Source organism: Myxocyprinus asiaticus, chromosome 29 (genome assembly GCF_019703515.2).
Source record: "Myxocyprinus asiaticus isolate MX2 ecotype Aquarium Trade chromosome 29, UBuf_Myxa_2, whole genome shotgun sequence".
Classification (NCBI taxonomy): Eukaryota; Metazoa; Chordata; class Actinopteri; order Cypriniformes; family Catostomidae; genus Myxocyprinus; species Myxocyprinus asiaticus.
This window is the reverse complement of record NC_059372.1, coordinates 25,305,404-25,326,207: the sequence shown is the minus strand read 5'-3', so window position 1 is coordinate 25,326,207 and position 20,804 is coordinate 25,305,404. Positions and strand designations below refer to the sequence as shown.

General features: G+C 39.5%; 1 protein-coding gene across 6 annotated transcripts in view; it reads left to right on the top strand.

Annotated features, from left to right (window-relative positions):
- The window catches only part of LOC127419701 (E3 ubiquitin-protein ligase UBR4-like), a 92,335-nt gene that overhangs the window by 19,674 nt on the left and 51,857 nt on the right, over positions 1-20,804 (top strand). For 3 of the 6 annotated variants that reach the window (XM_051661337.1, XM_051661336.1, XM_051661332.1), the window contains 19 exons: positions 5,722-5,878; positions 6,039-6,124; positions 6,257-6,426; positions 7,135-7,414; positions 8,065-8,197; positions 8,352-8,431; positions 8,530-8,658; positions 8,767-8,949; positions 9,068-9,190; positions 9,279-9,508; positions 9,586-9,704; positions 13,578-13,675; positions 13,765-13,922; positions 14,020-14,232; positions 16,291-16,392; positions 16,490-16,590; positions 18,076-18,463; positions 20,341-20,404; positions 20,494-20,685. In XM_051661337.1, coding sequence (XP_051517297.1) covers positions 5,722-5,878; positions 6,039-6,124; positions 6,257-6,426; positions 7,135-7,414; positions 8,065-8,197; positions 8,352-8,431; positions 8,530-8,658; positions 8,767-8,949; positions 9,068-9,190; positions 9,279-9,508; positions 9,586-9,704; positions 13,578-13,675; positions 13,765-13,922; positions 14,020-14,232; positions 16,291-16,392; positions 16,490-16,590; positions 18,076-18,463; positions 20,341-20,404; positions 20,494-20,685 — 3,006 coding nt within the window. Of the gene's footprint in view, positions 1-5,721; positions 5,879-6,038; positions 6,125-6,256; positions 6,427-7,134; positions 7,415-8,064; positions 8,204-8,351; positions 8,432-8,529; positions 8,659-8,766; positions 8,950-9,067; positions 9,191-9,278; positions 9,509-9,585; positions 9,705-13,577; positions 13,676-13,764; positions 13,923-14,019; positions 14,233-16,290; positions 16,393-16,489; positions 16,591-18,075; positions 18,464-20,340; positions 20,405-20,493; positions 20,686-20,804 lie in introns of all 6 variants that reach the window. The other 3 variants (XM_051661335.1, XM_051661331.1, XM_051661333.1) reach the window with 2 other exon arrangements.

Genomic DNA, 20,804 nt, shown 5'->3' with positions numbered 1-20,804 from the left:
AATCCTCCATTCATCTGCATTTAACTACCAGAAAGTTTTATATCTCATTGGAGACAATTTTACTGTAGTTATTTAAAAAAAAAAAAAAAAATGTAATTGATAATTGCAAGGATTCATACCTATGAATGGAAATAAGCTACAGCAGTCTCTATAAAAGTTTTTTTAAATCCTCATCCAGTAATAATAAATGACTGTGATTGTCGCATCCTAGCCAGCGCTGAAAAAGAGTAACAAGTATCACGTGACAGTGCCGTCTACGCACTGTTTCGGTAGCGGTCAGGACCTCTGGACAATAATTAACACCTGATTAATGATACTGATAAACTTTAATAAAAACAGACCTTTCCGCTATCATTTCTCACCCTCGTCGTTCAAAATCAGTATTACTTTTTTCATCAATGAAACACAAGATTGAGGGATGAGAGGATCATGTTTGTGGCTGTACAAGCTCCGAAAGCACATATCAAAGCACCATAAAGTCATCCATAACACTCATGCCTTAGATCTCAATTCTTCTGAAGTCATATAGTGTGTTGTGTGAGGAAAAGACCGAAATTTAAGAGTTAATTCACCTCGTCACTCATCTGAAACTGGCGCGCACGCAAGAATGACCTTGTTTACATGAGCATGCCTGACATCAACGCTTTGGGCTGTCAAGAGCTGCACGTGCAGGATGTGCTGTGGTGCCAGGCTAAAGTTTAAAGGCATAGGAAAATAAATTGCACACATCGTTTCTTATGTGTATTTTCACTATTTTTGTTGAATGTGTGAAAGTGAACGAGATTTGAGGACGAGTCAGTCTCCCGCACCCCCGCAGTGTATTTTGTGTATGTGTATTTTTTCACTTGTTTATATTTCTGCCAGTGCAGTAAAGAAAAAAATATACTGATATGCAAGATATATTCTCTAAAAGCAAGTCTAAATATCTTATATGTTGCTTCTCGGGTAAATGTATCTTGTTTTAAGTAGGCTATTTTTAGATATTTTAAAATATTTAAATATTAAATATTGTATTCAACATTCTCCAATAATTTTTTTTTCTGCAGTATAGCTCCTAAGGTAAATGTATGTTGTTTTAAATGAGTTTTAGATTTTTGTTTTGTTTTGAAAACAAGCCAAAAAAGGCTGATCAAAAATGTATTTTGTTGCAGTGTATAATGGGCTAAGACTACACTCTCACCATTATGTTCTCTTCGATCCATCTTTAACTCACAAAACCAAACTCTCTCTTCTTAACAGAACTGCATATCGCTGATTTTATTCACAATAAGATACACACTGTGACACAGGCTACAGTATATTATGATTCAATACATCGTAAGCCGTCACATTATAATTTAGCTTATAATCTATGAGCATCCACGCACCAGAGTGTGCCTCAGCCGGGTGCAGTTTCAATCTCTCCCCCTTCACGTGACTCAGAAATGCCATTTTCGGGGTTTGTTTATGACCCACTTCCTTATTATTTGAACTTTAATAAATGATGCATTAAAGATATAACGCCAGGTTGTTTGCTTTTTAGATGCTCTGACATGCAGGTTTTGCTTCAGTGGAATGCCAGATCTGGCTCTGCTTTATTTCATGATGACAGTGCTTCTGTATTTACTTATTTTGTATTTTTGCATTGTAATTCCCTCACACTTTGCGATCTACATCACCTGAAGTTGTTTGGTAAGTTTAGAGTGCATCTGGACATGTGTTTTCTTCCTGTCCTCAGTCAGGCGCGAGCTGCGGTGCTCCTCTCGCGTGCCATCGTTAGTTTCATATGATCTCATGTTACGATAAATTAGAACAAACGACTATTCGACAACGAAAATTTTTGTCAACTAATCGTTTCAGCCCTATTGTGATAGTCAATTAAAAGTGAAACAATCTGTCTGTAAACAGTTGTTGGAAAAATTACTTGTGTCATGCACAATGTAGTTGTCCTAAACGACTTGTCAGAACTATAGTTTGTCAATATTAAATCTGTGGAGTGGTTAAATTAGTTTTAATGACTTCTACATAAGTGTATGCAAACTTCTGACTTCAACTGTATGTATGTATGTGTATAATTTATATATATATATATACACACACACACACACCGATCAGCCACAACATTAAAACCACCTGCCTACTAGGTCCCCCTAGTGCCACCAAAACAGTGCCAACCCACATCTCAGTGTAGCATTCTGAGATGCTATTCTTCTCACCACAATTATACAGAGCGGTTATCTGAGTTACCGTAGATTTGTCAGTTCGAACCAGTCTGGCCATTCTCTGTTGACCTCTCTCATCAACAAGGCAGTTTCCATACGCAGAACTGCTGCTCACTGGATGATTTTTGTTTTTGGCACCATTCGGAGTAAACTCTAGAGACTGTTGTGCGTGAAAATCCCAGGAGATCAGCAGTTACAGAGATACTCAAACCAGCCCATCTGGCACCAACAGTCATCCATGCGACTATCTAATCAGCTAGTTGTGTGGCAGCAGTGCATAAAATCATGCAGATATGGGTCAGTAGCTTCAGTTAATGTCCACATCAACCATCAGAATGGGGAAAAATGTGATCTCAGTGATTTGGACCATGGCATGATTGTTGGTATTGTTGGTTGTTAATATTGGCAAACTATAGTGTTGGCAAGTCGTTTAAGACATCTACTTTGTGCATGACACAAGTAATTTTTCCAACAATTGTTTACAGACAGATTGTTTCACTTTTAAAGGTGCACTCAGTAATTCTAATCCAATACACTTTTTGTCAAATTCTGAAAATATCTCCTCGTAGTCTGCTAGCTGTACGTACTGTGGGTGGGCTGAAAAAAATCTATTATGTCAGTATTCTGTCTCCTAGTGATGAACGTAGTTTGGTGCAAAAAGTGCAAATCAATCCTAGAACAACAGCAAAGGACCTTGTGAAGATGCTTGTGGATATAGGTAGACAAGTATCTATATCCACAGTAAAACGAGTCCTATATCGACATAGCCTGAAAGGCTGCTCAGCAAGGAAGAAGACACCGCTCCAAAACTGCCATAAAAAAGCCAGACTACAGATTGCAAGTGCACATGGGGACAAAGATCTTACTATTTGGAGAAATTTCCTCTGGTCTGATGAAACAAAAATTGAACTGTTTGGCCATAATGACCATCGTTATGTTTGGTGGAAAAAGGGTTAGGCTTGCAATTCGAAGAACACGATCCCAACCGTGAAGCATAGGGGGTGGCGGCATCATGTTGTGGGGGTGCTTTACTGCAGGAGGTACTGGTGCACTTCACAAAATAGATGGCATCATGAGGAAGGAAAATTTTGTGGATATATTGAAGCATCATCTCAAGACATCAGCGAGGAATTTAAAGCTTGGTCGCAAATGGGTCTTCCAAATGGACAATGACTCCAAGCATACCTCCAAAGTTGTGGCATAATGGCTTAAGGACAACAAAGTCATGGTATTGGAGTGGCCATCACAAAGCCCTGACCTCAATCCGATAGAAAATTTGTGAGCAGAACTGAAAAAGCATGTGCGAGCAAGGAGGCCTACAAACCTGCCTCAGTTACACCAATTCTGTCTGGAGGAATGGGCCAAATTTCCAGCAACTTATTGTGAGAATCTTGTGGAAGGCTACCTAAAATGTTTGACCCAAGTTAAACAATTTAAAGGCAATGCTACCAGATACTAACAAAGTGTATGTAAACTTCTGACCCACTTGGAATGTGATGAAATAAATTGAAGCCGAAATAAATAATGCTCTCTACTATTATTCTGACATTTCACATTCTTTTAAAAAAAAAAATTGGATCCCCTTTTCTCCCCAATTTGGAATGCCCAATTCCCACTACTTAGAAGGTCCTCGTGGTGGTGTGGTTACTCGCCTCAATCCGGGTGGCGGAGGACAAGTCTCAGTTGCCTCTGCTTCTGAGACCCGTGCATCTTATCACATGGCTCATTGTGCATGACACCGCGGCGACTCACAGCATGTGGAGGCTCATGCTATCCTCCGCGATCCATGCACAACTTACCACGCGCCCCATTTAGAGCGAGAATCACTAATCACGAGGAGGTGTTACTCTACCCTCCCTAGCAACTGGACCAATTTGGTTGCTTAGGAGACCTGGCTGGAGTCACTCAGCACACCCTGGATTCGAACTCGCAACTCCAGGGGTGGTAGTCAGCCTCAATACTCGCTGAGCTTCCCAGGCCCCATCAGACATTTCACATTCTTAAAATAAAGTAGTGATCCTAACTGACCTAAGACAGGGATTGTTGTCGACGATTAAATGTCAGGAATTGTGAAAAACTGAGTTTAAATGTATTTGGCTAAGGTGTATGTAAACTTCTGGTTTATACATAACACAAACCCAACACATTGCATCCGAATGTAAACTGTTCACTCAACCACAGCAGCATAAATTATAAATATCAAACAGTCATGGCAGATGAAACATTAATGAATGGTATTTTTTTACTTACGGTGTTGCGGTCAGTTCCAATAGTGTTTTTAACTGCTTTCAATAACAGTTCTTTTGCAAAGCTTGAATCATATTGTGACTGGTTCACAAGCAATCCACTCTGTTATTATCTGAAAAACACATATAATACACACTGAAATGAGCCGACCACAAATACAGTCCATATGCTGAACACACAATCCAATGCACGATGAAACATGATGTGCACACACATCATCCTGCACTGATGCAATCAGGAACTATGTTAAATTTCAATCACTATTTCCTGATGTTGGGATTCTTAAACCGAGGCCAAAGCAGAGACGCTGGTCTTCAGAGGCATGACATCTCACATGTTCCATTGTTTACTCTGGACAAGACATGGCAGCAGCAATAGAATGGAGTAGAACAGACACGTTTTTAAAAGTTCCTAAAACGTGTCGCACATTGCCGGAAACCCATTAAAATGGTCAAAGATGTCCATCTAGTGCATGTTTACATAGACCAACAATTAAAAATAGTGTAGATGGGTGCAAAAACGCTTGCAGGATGCATTTAAACTCAAAACAGCAAGACGCAGAATGGGGGGTCTCCTTTTAAGAGTTTTAACTTGACATTGCATCTTTTAAAAGAGCCGAGAGATATGCGTATCAAAGGTTGAATCAGTTTTGTCTATTGCATGTTTATGTAGAAAAACATTAAGAATAGACAAGATGGGCACAAGAAGGTGTCCTGTGTAAGTCCCCTTTGGTGTGCAGGAATATTAGGCCCATCTGTCTTGTTCTCTCCTCTTCACCTTTCTGACTGAGCACCAGTGGGCGGGCCAAGGGTGTGATGTAAAAGTTGCCATTGATGTCTTGCTGTAGATGCAGTCATGTGGTGATGTATTATCTGTATGGTGTCACATAATAGGACCATTTCAAACAATTTGCAGCTTGGTTTAAATTAATGCTCTTTTCGTATTGAGGATTTTTAAATTCTAAATCTCACAGTTTGTTTTTATAGTACAATGAACTCTTACATGTCAGAAGATCAAGGAAAATGTTATTCCTCAAGTCGTGACCCCTTTAAGAACTGTTTGCTCATGGGGACCCGGGTTCAAATCCAGTTTGGGTCATGTTCTGACCCCGTTCCCCCTTTCTCTCCCTCCACTTTCCTATCTGTCTCTGCTTTTCTCTTAAATAAAGACTAAATAGCCAAAATTCAAAAACAGAATATTCAGGATTTAACTGTTCAAAAACAGTGCAAAAAATACTGCTCCTATTTAAAAAAAAGAATGTTTGTTTTCCCAGTTCTTAAGTCTGGCCTCAGGCATTCTAAACTTCATCACCACCTCCATGCTGAAGTCCAGAAACAACTTTATTCGCAACTACCTGAGTGTGTCCCTAACTGAGCAGCACATGGCCACCCTTGCCAGCATCATCAAAGATGTGGACAAAGATGTCAAAGGTCAGAACAGAGCTTGGCTTCTTGGTACTCACAAGCCTTTGGCTTCATCCCTATGTTGTCAATTATATGTTTAAATGTAGTTATGTTCTTAAAGTTTAACTTGAGCTTATGTGTGTGTGTTTTTTTTTTTTTTTTTTTTTTTTTTTTTTTTTCTCTCCAGGTTCCTCTGATGAAGAGTTTTCTTCAGCCCTGTATCACTTTAATCATTCTCTAGTAACATCAGACCTGCCCTCTCCAGCCCTTCAGGTAGATGATGAAATGCCTTAATGTGCTTTACTCAATAACCTATAATCCGCTCAATGCATCTAAACATTCATTTAAACAAATAGCAACAGACAGCAGGTATCTGATACTTTGTATTCTGAAACTTTTATTTAGAACACTCTTCTGCAGCAGTTGGGTGTTGCCCCATTCTCAGAGGGTCCATGGCCCATGTACATTCATCCTCAGTCCCTCTCAGTGCTCTCCAGGTTACTGCTGATCTGGCAGCATAAAGCTAGCCAGCAAGGGGAGCCTGATGTGCCTGAGTGCATGAAGGTCTGGGAGAGGTAAGACTGTTATCTCCACTAGCCTTTCATGAACTGAACTGAGCACATCTTTAGAACCTTCAGAATCTTCCTAATTTCAAAGCAATGAAGAATCGTGCCTCGTTAGTGAAAGTGAGCATTGGTTTCTTCAAATAAGATCTATAATACATATAGAGAGTTATCGGGAAGCTTTCCCAGTTATCTCAAAAGCATTTGCTCGGCTGACGTATGCAGTCCCGAAAGTACACAACCTGGATACTGCCGTCTTTGCTTCATGGACACTAAGTTCCAGATTTTTCAGATCAGCTGAACAATTAAGGCCATGTGATTAATCAATCTAAATTTAAACTATTTGCAGCAGACAGGGAAAATAATTAGTCTATTTCACACTGTTAAGAGGTCACTGCACATCCCCTATAAAATAATTATTTGCAATTAATAAGTTACTTGCAAAAAATATTATTAATATTACTTTTGAATGATGGTAATGGAGAAAGATACTTCTTGCCTGCATAGTCGTGAAGTTTTGGTATTTACCAGTAGTGGCTAACTGTTAATAAGCAAAACCCTGATGCCTTGGTTTCTTCACTGTATTCCAAGCAAAGCTTTTATTATTACATCTTACTTAAATAAGATTGAGCAGTAATAAGGTACAAGTAATTTTACTTCTAAACACCTGCTTCTAGCACAACAGACATTAAGTAATCACTTTGAATATGTTTGTTTTAGGTTTGTAGGCACTCTAAAGCAGAATACGTTGCAGGGAGCTGTGCCTAGTGAGGAGGACCTCAATGTTGAACACCTCCAGCTGCTTCTGCTCATCTTCCATAACTTCTCAGAGAAGGGCCGCTGCAATGTTCTCACCCTCTGCATGCAGGCCATCACTGAGGTCGCAGCCCACGTGGATTCCCAGCTTCAGGCTGTACCCCTCAACCTGGCCCGCATCCTGCTTGTGTTCGACTACCTGTTGCACCAATACTCAAAAGCTCCCATGTACTTGTTTGAGCAGGTAAGGAAATAGCTTTTCTTTCAGATAAAAGTAAACCCAAATTTTAGTCTTGGAGACATTACACTGTGTGACTAGTTGGCATTGTTCACGAATAGGGTGCAAAATAGAGCTTGAAACTCTTTAAAAATAAAAACAAAGGATTTAACCCCCTCCTGACAATATTTGTAAAAGTTGAGAAAATTCAGTGAGATTATTTATTTGTCTTCCCACCATACTGTAGAATGGGGTTGCAGGGTTGCAAGAAAAATATGGGACACATAAATCTATATATATTTTTAATTAATATAATTTAATTGCATTTTAAAACAATGATTTGAATATCAGTTTAATAGATTTATGAGACTGTTGTATGATTTTATTAATACAGTCGAGAAGGTCAAGATCTCTTAGGTGGCCAAAATACAGGCCAAATTGCCCATTTTAAGGGGGGATACAGACATGATATGTTTAAAACCTGCTACTTTTCATGCTTGGTTAATTATATTTTAGACAATAGTTTATCCAACAAATCTAATAGTTCTCACAACAAAAAAACAGGGGATTTTTGTCTCTAATGCTTAAATAAAAAACAATTGTGGGACACCAAAGTGTTTCACATTTGGTGAATGTGCCAGTATGTGACATTGATAAACTTTTATTTGCATACTCAGGTCCAGTACAATCTTCTGACTCCACTTGCGTCTGGGGCCAGTTCGGGACAGGAAGGGGGAAAGAGAGGTGCTGTCCCACTTTATTATGGTTTTAAGGAGGTGGAGGAGAACTGGGCCAAGCACTGCTCGCCAGGTAGGAGTAAGTCAGACTTTTTGTATTTCTCTCCATTTTGCTCTTGATAATCGATATTACACTACAGTACACAATCAATAACAGTTTAAAGTTGACTAATCCAATGTAAGCTGTGTTTCCATTATTATTGATGGCCGCCTTTGCTTTTATTTAGATTCTACAGTGCAACCAAAATTCTACTGCGTTTTGTCCCCTGAAGCCTCGGAGGATGACAGGAGTCGACTTGATGCCAAGGTGAAGCCACACATCACTACACAAGTATTAGAGTCATGGAAGCTTCGGTGCACCTGCTTGAGGAAAGTCAGTGTGTTCTTTATTAACTGTTGTTACAGGTCTTTCAAGTGCTGTTCAACGGTGTGGTGAAGTATGACGACTTGTACTCCTCCCTGATCTCCCTGCTGACTGCAGGCTCCCGCTTTGACAAAGTAAGAAGGCAGGAGAACAAGCCCATCACCCCAGTAGTGAGTTACTCTAATTCAGTGATTTTCACAATCACCTGTGTTGAAAAGATGTCCCTTGTTCTGACTGGTTGGCCTTGCCCTAAATTTTGCTGTTGATCTCTGCGACAGGAAGCATGTTCCTTGCAGTACTACTTCCTGGTGCTATGGAAGATCCTGGGTGTTCTGCCACCCTCTAAGGCCTACATTGAGCAGCTGAAGAGCAGCAACAGTGACCCGAGTGAGAGCGACATCTTGCACACCCTGAGGTGGTCGTCAAGGTTACGAGTCAGCACTTACGTCAACTGGATCAAGGTCAGTTTTGTTTACCCAGTTAGCCCTGACCTTGGTTTGTAACTCAAATTGACTAAAGTTGTCTTGATCTTTCAAGGTCCTTCTAAGTTACAAATTCATCTTACCTCTATCTCACCAGGAACACTTAGTGAAGCAGGGAATGAAAACAGATCACGCCACGTCTCTGATCGAAGTGGCCTCTGCCAAATGTAGTGCAGTGAAATATGATGTGGAGCTCGCAGAGGAATACATCGCCAGACAGGTACACTGTCAAAGTAGCCGTTTAAGGCTTTGTCTGCAGCACTCCTGATACAGCATGGCTAATATATGATTTCATACATTTTCCAAAGATTTCATCATTCTGCTGTGTGGACCCCACCAGTATCCTGCCTCTTCACCAAATCCCCTCTCTACAAACCATCTACACGTTGGATGCTGTGATTTCTAAAGTGCAGGTGTCTTTAGATGAGCATTTCTCCAAAGTAGCTGCTGATACAGACCCACACAAATCCTCTGAGATCACCAAAAACCTGCTGCCCGCCACGCTGCAGCTTACTGAAGTCTACACAGCCTTCACCAGGTTTGTTGCAGATTAATGTCCTCAAATGAACATTACAAAACCTGGTGTTTGAATATGTTGGTCATATGTTTGCTCAGGTCATACCTGCTGATGAGTCTGCCTGAGGATGGAGAAAACAAGCCCACTGAAGCTAAACTGCAGGGCTATGCTGCTGTGTTGTCCATCGGATCCACACGATGCAAAGCCAATTTGCTTGGTAAGAATTGTGGGCTGATTATTTTTGTAATCGAGTAATCTAACGATTATTCTGATGATTAATAGAGTAATCTGAAAAATGATTTAACTCCGATTGCATAATGTTGTCGAGGTGAAGTCACATCTGGCTTAAATGCGTTCATTATGTAGAGTTTTGATGTACTCTACAATTGAATAACAGCAAAACGATTGTGCAAACAATATCTAAAGCCAACAGACACCCAAAGCAGATCTATAATATAAAAAAAATATATAAATTAAGCCTTACAGACATTGGCTACTCAAGGTGTGCCCAACTTTTTTTTATTGCAGGATCTTTTTTTAACTAGTTCAACTTGTTCTACCCATTTCAGTTTAGAACTCAAATATGGGAAAACCATATTTGGGCCATGGAAATAAAATATTTTATCTTTTCGAAAGCGAATTAGAGAGAATTGTTGCACTTAAATAGGACTCGTATATCCTCAGGTGTGTAGAGCAAAAAAATAATAATTTTAATATCCAAAATCCACAACAGATGCTGTCCGCACACTGAATGAAGAACAGACCAAGAAGGTCTATCAAAAATACTTTTTTTTTATTTTAGACTTGCATAGTGATAAAGTGCAATGTGCAGCGAGTTAAAAACAGACCAGTAAGCAGATGTTTCAGCCCATAACTTTCTACAGTGCTCACCTTACAAACAACAACTCATCCCTTTTATAAACACATGATTACAGATTGAGACCAGCTGAGCTTGATCCAGAGGAACTCTTAAAGTTATAGAGCTCAATTACAGAGACTTCAACACAAAAGTACAACCCCCCCCCCCCCCCCCAAAAAAACCCCAGAGAAAACAGGCAAGATCCATCTCCTCATTCATGCCATTGGGGACTAAAGAGTTTAACTCAAAAATCCAAAAAGCCTCTCTTTGTAATAATGTCTTATCTTGATCCCCCCCCGACAAACTGGTGCATACCGACACCATCTCCTCTTCTGCAATCCTCCCCAATGCCCAAGGAAACTTTTCATGCGATAATTGTATTTCCTGCTCTCATTACATTAAATATAAATCCTTCACACATCTGCACACTTCCAAAACATTGCTTGATTACCTGTAAAACCACACATTTTATATATATATAATAATATGTCCATGTTCTGTTATATATTGGCAAATCAAAACGTGCATTACGTACTAAAATCATTGAACGCATGAGTGCCATCATGAGACAAGATCACACATCTTCTGTTTTTTGTCACTTTGAATCTGCCAAACATATTCCTTCAGACTTGAAGTTCCTGCATTGAGAGGGTCCTTCCTCATAGGAGAGGGGGGATCGAGACAAGAAATTATTACAAAGAGAGGCTTTTTGGATTTTTGAGGGGGGGGGGGTTTGTACTTCTGTGTTGAAGTCTCTGTAATTGAGCTCTATAACTTTAAGAGTTCCTCTGGATCAAGCTCAGCTGGTCTCAATCTGTAATCATGTGTTTATAAAAGGGATGAGTTGTTGTTTGTAAGGTGAGCACTGTAGAAAGTTATGGGCTGAAACGTCTGCTTACTGGTCTGTTTTTAACTCGCTGCACATTGTACTTTTTCACTATGCAAGTCTAAAATTTTTATTTTTGATCAACCTTGTTGGTCTGTTCTTCATTCAGTGTCTGCGGACAGCATCTGTTGTGGATTTTGGATATTACAATCTTTTCGAAAGCAAAATCTGCCCATAAATCTTGTTTATTAAGGACTTATATTCATGGTTAAACTATTTTATGGAGATATTAAAGCCATTTTATTTGGCTTTTGATGTTTGTTTGTTTTTAAACTATGACTTAAATGCAACACTGAATCTAATAGGCCATTTACAGTAATTGCATCATTGAGAGATGTTTTTACTCTTGCGTTGAGCTGGAGCAGTTGAAGGCATTGTTGCGCTTGTGCTACATACTGCCCAGATCGCAAAAGCTTGTCGCTTGTCATATACCTTGTAAAATGCCCTTAAGCATCTGAACATTCATTTACTTCGAGTAAATACAGTTAATAATTTCACGTGCTTATAGCCGTTACCCCCCTCAGGTTAGCCTGTTTCACATTGTGTATGTGGAGCAGAGAGATGCATGTCCATGTGGCTTTAACATGAAGCTCACACAGGGTTAGAAGGGTTACTTCTGAAATCTATTCCACTACAGATTACAGAATACATATTCTAAATACTTTGGATTACTTCTTCAGTACTGGTAGATTTTTTCACTTGTTTTGACTATAAAAACTCTGCCAATACAGTAATTAAAAATACATATGTTAAAAATACATTCTCTGAAAAACCTAAATATCTTATGCTGTGTTGTTTCTAGAACAAGATTAATCAAATTTATCTTGTTTTAAGGATTTTTAGATATTTTTACAGGAAAACAACACAAATTATTATCAAGAATATGATTTTTGCCCTAATATCAAAGGTCTTACTAGAAAAAAAGAAATTATGATCTAATGTGAATTTTCTTGATAAAAAAATATGATCGTGTCTGGTAACATGTGCATGTAAAATGGCTAGAAATATCATTTTAGCTTAGCGTAAAGCTGACAATTTACACAAGGTTTATTTCTATTTCTTCTGCTCCAAACTTACTTCAAACTTACTTCTCTGTCTGCTCGTGTGAATGTAACACATCATAAGAAAGTGTTTCACCGCTGTTCAAATGCACTTTGGATCGCATCATTTATATGTATAAATGTTTTCCATCTGAAAGGACTAAATATTAAATGAAACAAATGACAATAAAATGCAAAGTAATCTCTTCAGTAATCAAAATACTTTTTGAATGTAACTGTATTCTAAATACCAATGATTTAAATTGTAACTGTAGTGGAATACAGTTACTTATATTTTGTATTTTAAATACGTAATCCTGTTACATTTATTCCGTTGCTCCCCAACACTGAGCTCACATTGAGCTTTGACTCGCAGCATACAGACCTATGACTTTATTCAGTAAATAATGTTCTCTGGGTTTCTACGTTGAGTTTTACCTTTGATAATGGCCATAAACTATAAAATATGTATCAGAAGTGTGGCATTGCGAAATATTACAAATGTAATCATTATGAAATCTAATTTACATGAGGAGAAAGATTGCATGTATATTTAAAGGGTTATTCATTTAAACAGAACAGAACCCAAACCGCAATTTACTGAAAATAACCTTCTTAGATTGTCTGGATTCTGTCAGATGTATTTGAAAGCATTTGTGCATCCGTCATTGCGTGTAACTTTAATCAAGTCAGATGGATGTTTTTTTCATGACATTGTTTTGTTTCTTCCTAAAAGCCTATATTGCAAACGGTTATGTAGATAAATCTGTTTAGGGTGCGTTTCAGTGTGTTTTTTTGCCGAGTTCAGCGTGTCCAGCACGGCAACGAAGAGCTCAACAAATAGCATGCAGTCTACCTAGTGAACTTACCATGCTGTGTCCGTCTGTGAAAACTGGATGTATTCTTTCAGGTGCTGTTCATTGCTGAAGTGATGTTATGCTTTTTCAGGTTGACAGACAACTACATTGTTTTTCAAATCTAAAGTGAAGTGCTCTTACACAGCTGACACCTCTTGTTATTATGTGTTCAGACCCTCGTCCGTGGACTGCGTCACTTCCGCCTTATTTTTGATTGGTCGATTCTGCAATTTTTGTAATCGAGGAATTTTGTTAATCAAATGATTGTGATAGCCTTAAAGAATTCTGTATTCCATTAAGTGTGGTTAATATAAAACTATTATGACATGGTTCAACGACAACTTTTGTACAAATGTTTCATTATGACACATGAATAAATATCTAGTTCATTATTGTGATGTACATTGCACATATTGGTATTGCTTTATCTCTGATATTCTTATTTCAGGTCAGACTGTGATGCAGAATCTGCCATCAGCCGTTCAGACATTGTGTGAAACATGGAACAACATTCACACTAATGAATTTCCTAACATCGGCTCATGGGTGAGTGTGCATGTCCTTCAGCTCTTATCTTAAATGTAATCTCTCAGTACTTCACTGTCCACTGAACCATACACTTTCTCTCTTCACAGCGAAATGCCTTTGCCAACGACACCATCCCATCCGAAAGTTACATCAGCGCAATCCAAGCTGCCCACCTGGGGACACTCAGCAACCAATCGCTGCCTTTAGCATCCTCTCTCAAACACACTCTGCTCTCATTGGTGCGCCTTACTGGAGACCTCATTGTGTAAGTCCTCAACCACAGTTGAAACAGAAGTATTGTTAACTGACAGATTCAATATTTAAGAAATAAATGGTAAATGCTAAAGATTGTTTATGTTTAGCTGTAGCACAGAGGAGCAGAACAGTTCTCAGGTGATTTGCACGCTGCTGCCCCTCATGTTGGAAAGCAGCACCGAGAGTGTGGCAGAGATCTGTAGCACCTCTCTGGAAAGAATCCTCGGCCCCGCCGAGTCAGATACTTTCCTGGCTCTTGTCTACGAGCGCCTCATCACCGGCTGCTACAACATCATCGCAAACCACTCTGACCCCAACAGGTGAAACCTCAGACATTACAAAAGAATTCTTGTCATGATTAGTGATGTTCCTAAGGCATGCATCACTATTACTATTGCTTATACTTGGCATTAGGGACTTGAACAAACACCAAACTCCTAAGCAGGGCTCCAGACTGCGACTAAAATGGTCGCAAATGTGACCAAAAATAATTGATTGCAACAATAACTTAAAATCTAGTCGCCAATGGCGACAGTTGGGTTGTGTGCGTTCATATGCGGTTTCGTCAAATATCATCTTGTGAGTTATTGTTATTATAAATATATTTTTAGAATGCGCACAACCAGTGTGTGTCGCACCGCTTTTCACCCTTTCTGTTTCTGACTAGCTTGCTGCACCGCACGCAACAACAAACCCAGCCCGAGAGAGTCGTGAACAAATGACTCTTTTGAACCGAATCTTTTTCATGAATTACCCGAAAAGAACTGAGGGTTTGAACTCAGGAGCTCAGGTTAGCAGTTTGAATCAGATTCACTTTCTCAGCCAATTAGCCATCAGTGATTTCAAGACATTTCAAAATAAGAGTCCCCATCTTTATAATTAAAAATCCCATATTGTGTACCACTTTTTTCTTCTGGTAATTATTGATTGGGATAGGAGTTGCACAATAAACTGCATCTGGGATTTCATTAAATTCTGGGTAGCTCAGCGAGTATTGACGCTGACTACCACCCCTGGAGTTGCGAGTTCGAATCCAGGGCATGCTGAGTGACTGCAGCCAGGTCTCCTAAGCAACCAAATTTGCCCGATTGCTAGGGAGGGTAGAGTCACATGGGGTAACCTCCTTGTGGTCGCTGTAATGTGTGGTTCTCGCTCTTGGTGGGGCGTGTGGTGAGTCGTGTGTGGATGCTGCGGAGAATAGCGTGGGCCTCCACATGTGCTACGTCTCCCCGGTAACGCGCTCAACAAGTGGTAAGATGCACAGATTGACTGTCTCAGACGTGGAGGCAACTGAGATTCGTCCTCCGCCACCCGAATTGAGGCGAGTCACTATGAAATTTTGGCATTGATATTGAAAATATGACTGATCATGCAAAAAAAACTGCCTTTTATTTAAGGATAGTGATCATATGAAGCCATTTATTGTCACATAGTTGTTTGGCTCTGATCAAATGGCCCTGATCAAAAGTTTGCATACCAGGAGCACAATACTTGTTTGACCCCTCTATGTAAACTTTTGATGAGGGCCATTTTGGTGATTTCTGTTATCATTATGATTTAAAAAGGAGCCAAACAACTATGTGATAATAAATGGCTTCATATGATCACTATCCTTTTTTTGCATGATCAGTCATATTTTCAAAATCAATGCCACAATTTATGCCAGGGTATGCAAACTTTTGAGCACAACTGTGTGTATATGTATGTATGTATGTATATGTATATATATATATATATATATATATATATATATATATATATATATATAAATCAATCTTTTGAATTGAGGGACTTGTACACAACTATTAGACAAGGTGCAAACATTTCCAAGACTTTCTGTCTTGTTTCTGAACAGCAATCTAAATCGAGGAAATCTGTGATTTGGCTACTATAAACAGCCATTTGGCTCCTTAATGTTTCAGTTTAGGAGCCAATGGCTCCTTAGTGGGTTTTTTTTTGTGTGTGGAGCCCTGCTAAGTATTAAACCTCTGAGCATAAATTGTCTCGCACATTTGTCCTATGGGCATGAGTTATATACCTCAAATTGTGCGGATTAGGATTTTTCCTGGCAGATGATGAAACAAGGCACAACACTCCACAGATTTACATTGAAAAAAGGGGGTCTAAGGACTAGAAATCATAGTTTTCGTCACATTAAAAAACACTTAGGGCACCTAAGAAACTGCATAGCAATGCTCTGGCAACAACCCACAACACCCTAGCATTGTGTTGAGAAGTTTTGCATGGGTTTGAGAATGGGATTGATTTATTACTTAGACCCCAGTTGTTTAACCTGCGAGAGTTTTAGCATTTTAAGAATTGTGTCTGTACTCTGAAAGAACTTTATAATAATATTGTTGTCATATGTTTGTGATTAGTGGTCTGAATGAGTCCATTCTTGAAGAGTGTTTGCAGTACCTGGAGAAACAGCTGGAAAGCAGTCAGGTCCGCAAAGCCATGGAGGAATTCTTTTCATTCAGGTACATTCTCGCCTAATAATCACCTCTCTTTAGACATCACTAGAAAATCTTTTGCATACTTGCATGAAGTTAATGCATTTTATCCCTTGTCTTGTAGTGGAGAACTGGTGCAGATCATGATGGCCACTGCCAATGAGAATCTGTCGGCAAAGTTCTGCAACCGCGTTCTAAAATTTTTCACTAAGCTGTTTCAACTCAGTAAGTAGCCTAGTGTCATTTCTGATGGTCTATCATAGTGATTCCTTAAGCAGGTCCTAGGGGGATAATATCCACCAATTAACAAAACACACGCCGTCGGATTGCACCGCGAGGCTTACATTGTTAATGATCTACCATGATTGCTTGTAGAAATCATCAATCAGCAGATAAATAATTCAGTAGTGGGGAACCAACCCCCTGATAGTACCGTGAGGCTCAGAGTGTTACCAACACATGGAACAATCCCACACAAATGAGGAAAAAAATTTACCAATCAATGAAAAACTTCACAACAGTAGAAAAAAACAGTCCCACAAACATAGAGCGCACAGGCACAGCTTGAGAGGATGAAGCTTCGTTGCTCTAGTAAGCTGCACTTGACGGCACGTTGATGAAAAATTACCCTAAATTATCAACATTGGCGAGAAAGCAAAAGAGACTGAATGCTGAGCCACTGTGGCTTATCATCCTCAGAGCTCTGACTATGTCACCACGTGGCTTTGTTGGTATATTCTCTCGACCTATCTGGCTGGCGCTGTGATAATCCACTAGTGCTTAAGCACCACCTCTGGCAGTCAGGAGGAATGAAACAGAACAGGTTACTACTACAGATGTAATTAAATACAGGTACTTTAAATGTAAGTACAATGTAACAACACATATATACATAATAAGTACATTGTGTCAAATGCTTTAAGTACATAATAGTTGAAGACACCTAAGATAATGTGTGTTCGTTTTTCTTGTGTAGAAGTGAGTATTTGTGTTTTGAAGGAGTTAAAGGTGAAGTGTGTAATTTCTGCACTCCTAGTGGTACCAAACAGAATTACAAAAATAAAGTATGTTTTCAAACAGTCTTTGCCAACACCCCTTAGACTCATCACGGCCTTTCGCACTCTGATTCCTTATGACAAATACTAAATGAAAGCTGATAAAAGTTTAACATCGTAATGAACAAGATCACTATAACACACACCGGACGGAGAACATGGTACAGAAATTGGCTCGTCCGAAAACATTCCCGGATTGCCCACTCTGGTTTTACTCCTTTCTCTCTGTCTCTGTATGCGATGCTAACTTTCTTTTCCTTTGTACACGTCTGCCATGGTTTTTCATAATCCCCTGGCAGAACAAGTAGCCACGCCCCAAACACGCACTATAGGTTGAGCTAGAAAGGGAAGGATTGGCTGCTCAAAATATAAACATGTTTGGGGGAATGCCTTACCTATTGTTGTCAATGAACAATAAACTGGGATAGTAGAACATATTTTGACAAAAAAAAGTTATACACTTCACCTTTAAATAATATTAATGATTATACTTAATGTTAGCTAGTATATGTGTTCATTGTCAATGAAGGTATACGTGAGCTTTATTGATGAGCCTCTGGGGATACATACAACAAAAAATTGAGAACCACTGGTCTATCAAATATGTGCCATCTGTTCTTCTGTCTCACACTTCCCATCTGTATTCATCCCTCAGCGGAGAAGAGCCCCAATCCCAGCCTTCTGTGCCTGTGCAGCTCATTTGCCCAGCTGGCCTGTGTAGAGCCCACGAGGCTGCAGGCCTGGCTGAGGCGGATGACAGCCTCTCCTCCCAAAGATTCAGACCAGCTGGACACGGTGCAGGAGAACAGGCAGCTCCTGCAGCTCCTCACCTCCTACATTGTCCGTGATAACAGCCAGGTTGGCGAGGGCGTCTGCACTGTGCTTCTCAGCACCCTCATCCCCATGGCGACAGAGATGCTGTCCAGTGGAGATGGGGCAGGTTTCCCCGAACTCATGATCATCATGGCAACTCTAGCAAGTGCAGGGCAAGGAGCGGGACATCTACAGCTACACAGAGCCGCTATTGACTGGCTTACAAGATGGTGAGTGTCATCTAAAAGAAACAGAACAATGATCTGTTAAATGATTTGTTTAAATACCCCAATGCATCTAGAGAGCATTTGATTGGATAGTAATTTGGAAACACCTGTGAGTGAAGGATTATTCAACAAAAATTTTGGTCCATATTCCCAAAAGAAAAATGTATATATATTAGGCATGTAACAATACACAAATTTCACAATATTATACGATACGATACAAAGCCTCACGATACAATACAATATGATTAAAAAAATAAAAAACAGCACCCACAAATGTATCGCTCTAATTTATTCAAGGATTCAAAATAAATGTCTTTTAAATCATAAATGACACAATAGTGTCTGACATTGGCTACAAAAAGCAGAGCTCCATAATAAAGTAACTTAAACAATAGCACTGCATTTATTCTGTTTGATTGTAATGAGAATAACTAATATGAACTCACAATTTTCATGTTTTTCTTGAGAAATAATTGTTTGTCGACACAAGTCATTTATATTTGCATATCACTTTTCACAATACATGTTGTTTCAAAGCAGCAAATCATGTATAGTAAATCATGCCTTAATGTCTTAAAGCCCCCAGTGATCAAGCTGAAGTGACTGTAGCAAGGAAAAAACATATTTCAATGTAATTTAGTGGTGAAGAAAGAAACTCGAGAGGAACATGACCTCTGGTTTTATGATATAGACCGATCAGCCACAACATTAAAACCACCTGCCTAATATTGTGTAGGCAGTATTGTGTACTGCCAAAACAGCACCAACTCACCACAATTGTACAGAGCACTTATCTGAGTTACCGTAGACTTTGTCAGTTCAAACCAGTCTGGCCATTCTCTGTTGACCTCTCATCAACAAGTCGTTTCCATCCGCAGAACTGCCCCTCACTGGATGTTTTTTTTTTTGGCACCATTCTGAATAAATTCTAGAGACTGTTGTGCGTGAAACTCCCAGGAGATCAGCAGTTACAGAAATAATCAAACAAGCCCATATGGCCTCAACAATCATGCCACGGTCGAAATCATAGAGATCACATTTTTTTCCCCATTCTGATGGTTGATATGAACATTAACTGAAGCTCCTGACCCGTATCTGCATGATTTTATGCACTGCACTGCTGCTACATGATTGGCTGATTAGATAATCGCATGGATGATTGTTGGTGCTAGATGGGCTGGTATAGTATTTCTATAACTGCTGATCTCCTGGGATTTTCACACACAACAGTCTCTAGAATTTACTCCGAATGGTGCCAAAAACAAAAAACATCTACTGAGGGGCAGTTCTGCGGATGGAAATGCGTTGTTGATGAGAGAGGTCAACAGAGAATGGCCAAAATAGTTCGAACTAACTAAGTCTATGGAAACTCTGATAACCACTCAGATAACAGCATCTCAGAATGCTTTCTTAGATGCGGGTTGGCTCTGTTTTGGCAGTATGAGGGGGACCTACACAATATTAGGCAGGTGGTTTTAATGTTGTGGCTAATCGTTGTATGTACATAATCCAATATTATTTTTTGGCTTGAGCAAAAAACAGTTGGCACATGTAATTGTTTTGGCCTCTTTACCCATTTCACTTTGCATGTAAACTTTACCAGCGTTATTACCTGTTTATACCAGGTACGGCACGAGACCCATCTTCTTGGTTGTAGCTCTTGAAAGGAACAGTGGCACGCTCCTTCCCTCCACTAATATTAGTATATACTTTATATTGTATATATTTGCTTAAAGTTAGTTTTGTCATCTTTTAGGAGTACTAGCATATAAATGATCTCTATGCTAATACACATTGACTAACAGCCATATTTCATGGTCTATTCAAAACATCTATTTTGAGCAAAACCTGACACTTTTACATTTTTTTTCTTGCAGTAAAAAATATTTGTATCAGAAGAATGTTGTAGAAAAGGTTACCGCCAATGTCTCTCAAGGCAAAGTAAGTGTTACGTTTATGCAGAGGGTAACATTCTCATGTCATTGATTTGATTATGTGGGACTGTAAGTTAAACTCTTATCTGTTTGTAGCATGCCAGCATGCTTGAGTGTGCCTGCCACATCATCTCCTACCTGGCAGATGTAATGAATGCTTTGAGGCAGAACAGTGGCCAGGGCTCTTCCCAGCTCCTGATGGAGGGAGAGGAGAAGGCCATTGAAGTAGACTCGGACTGGGTTGAAGAGCTGGCTGTGGAGGAGGAAGACTCTCAGGCTGAAGACTCCGTAAGGGCGCTGTTTGCTTTCTGTGCTTTTGATTCGTGATTGGATTTCTGTTTTTATACTTGTTAGAATTAGAAAGGTGACGTACACACAGGACGTGTTCAGAACACAGAATGGAGGGG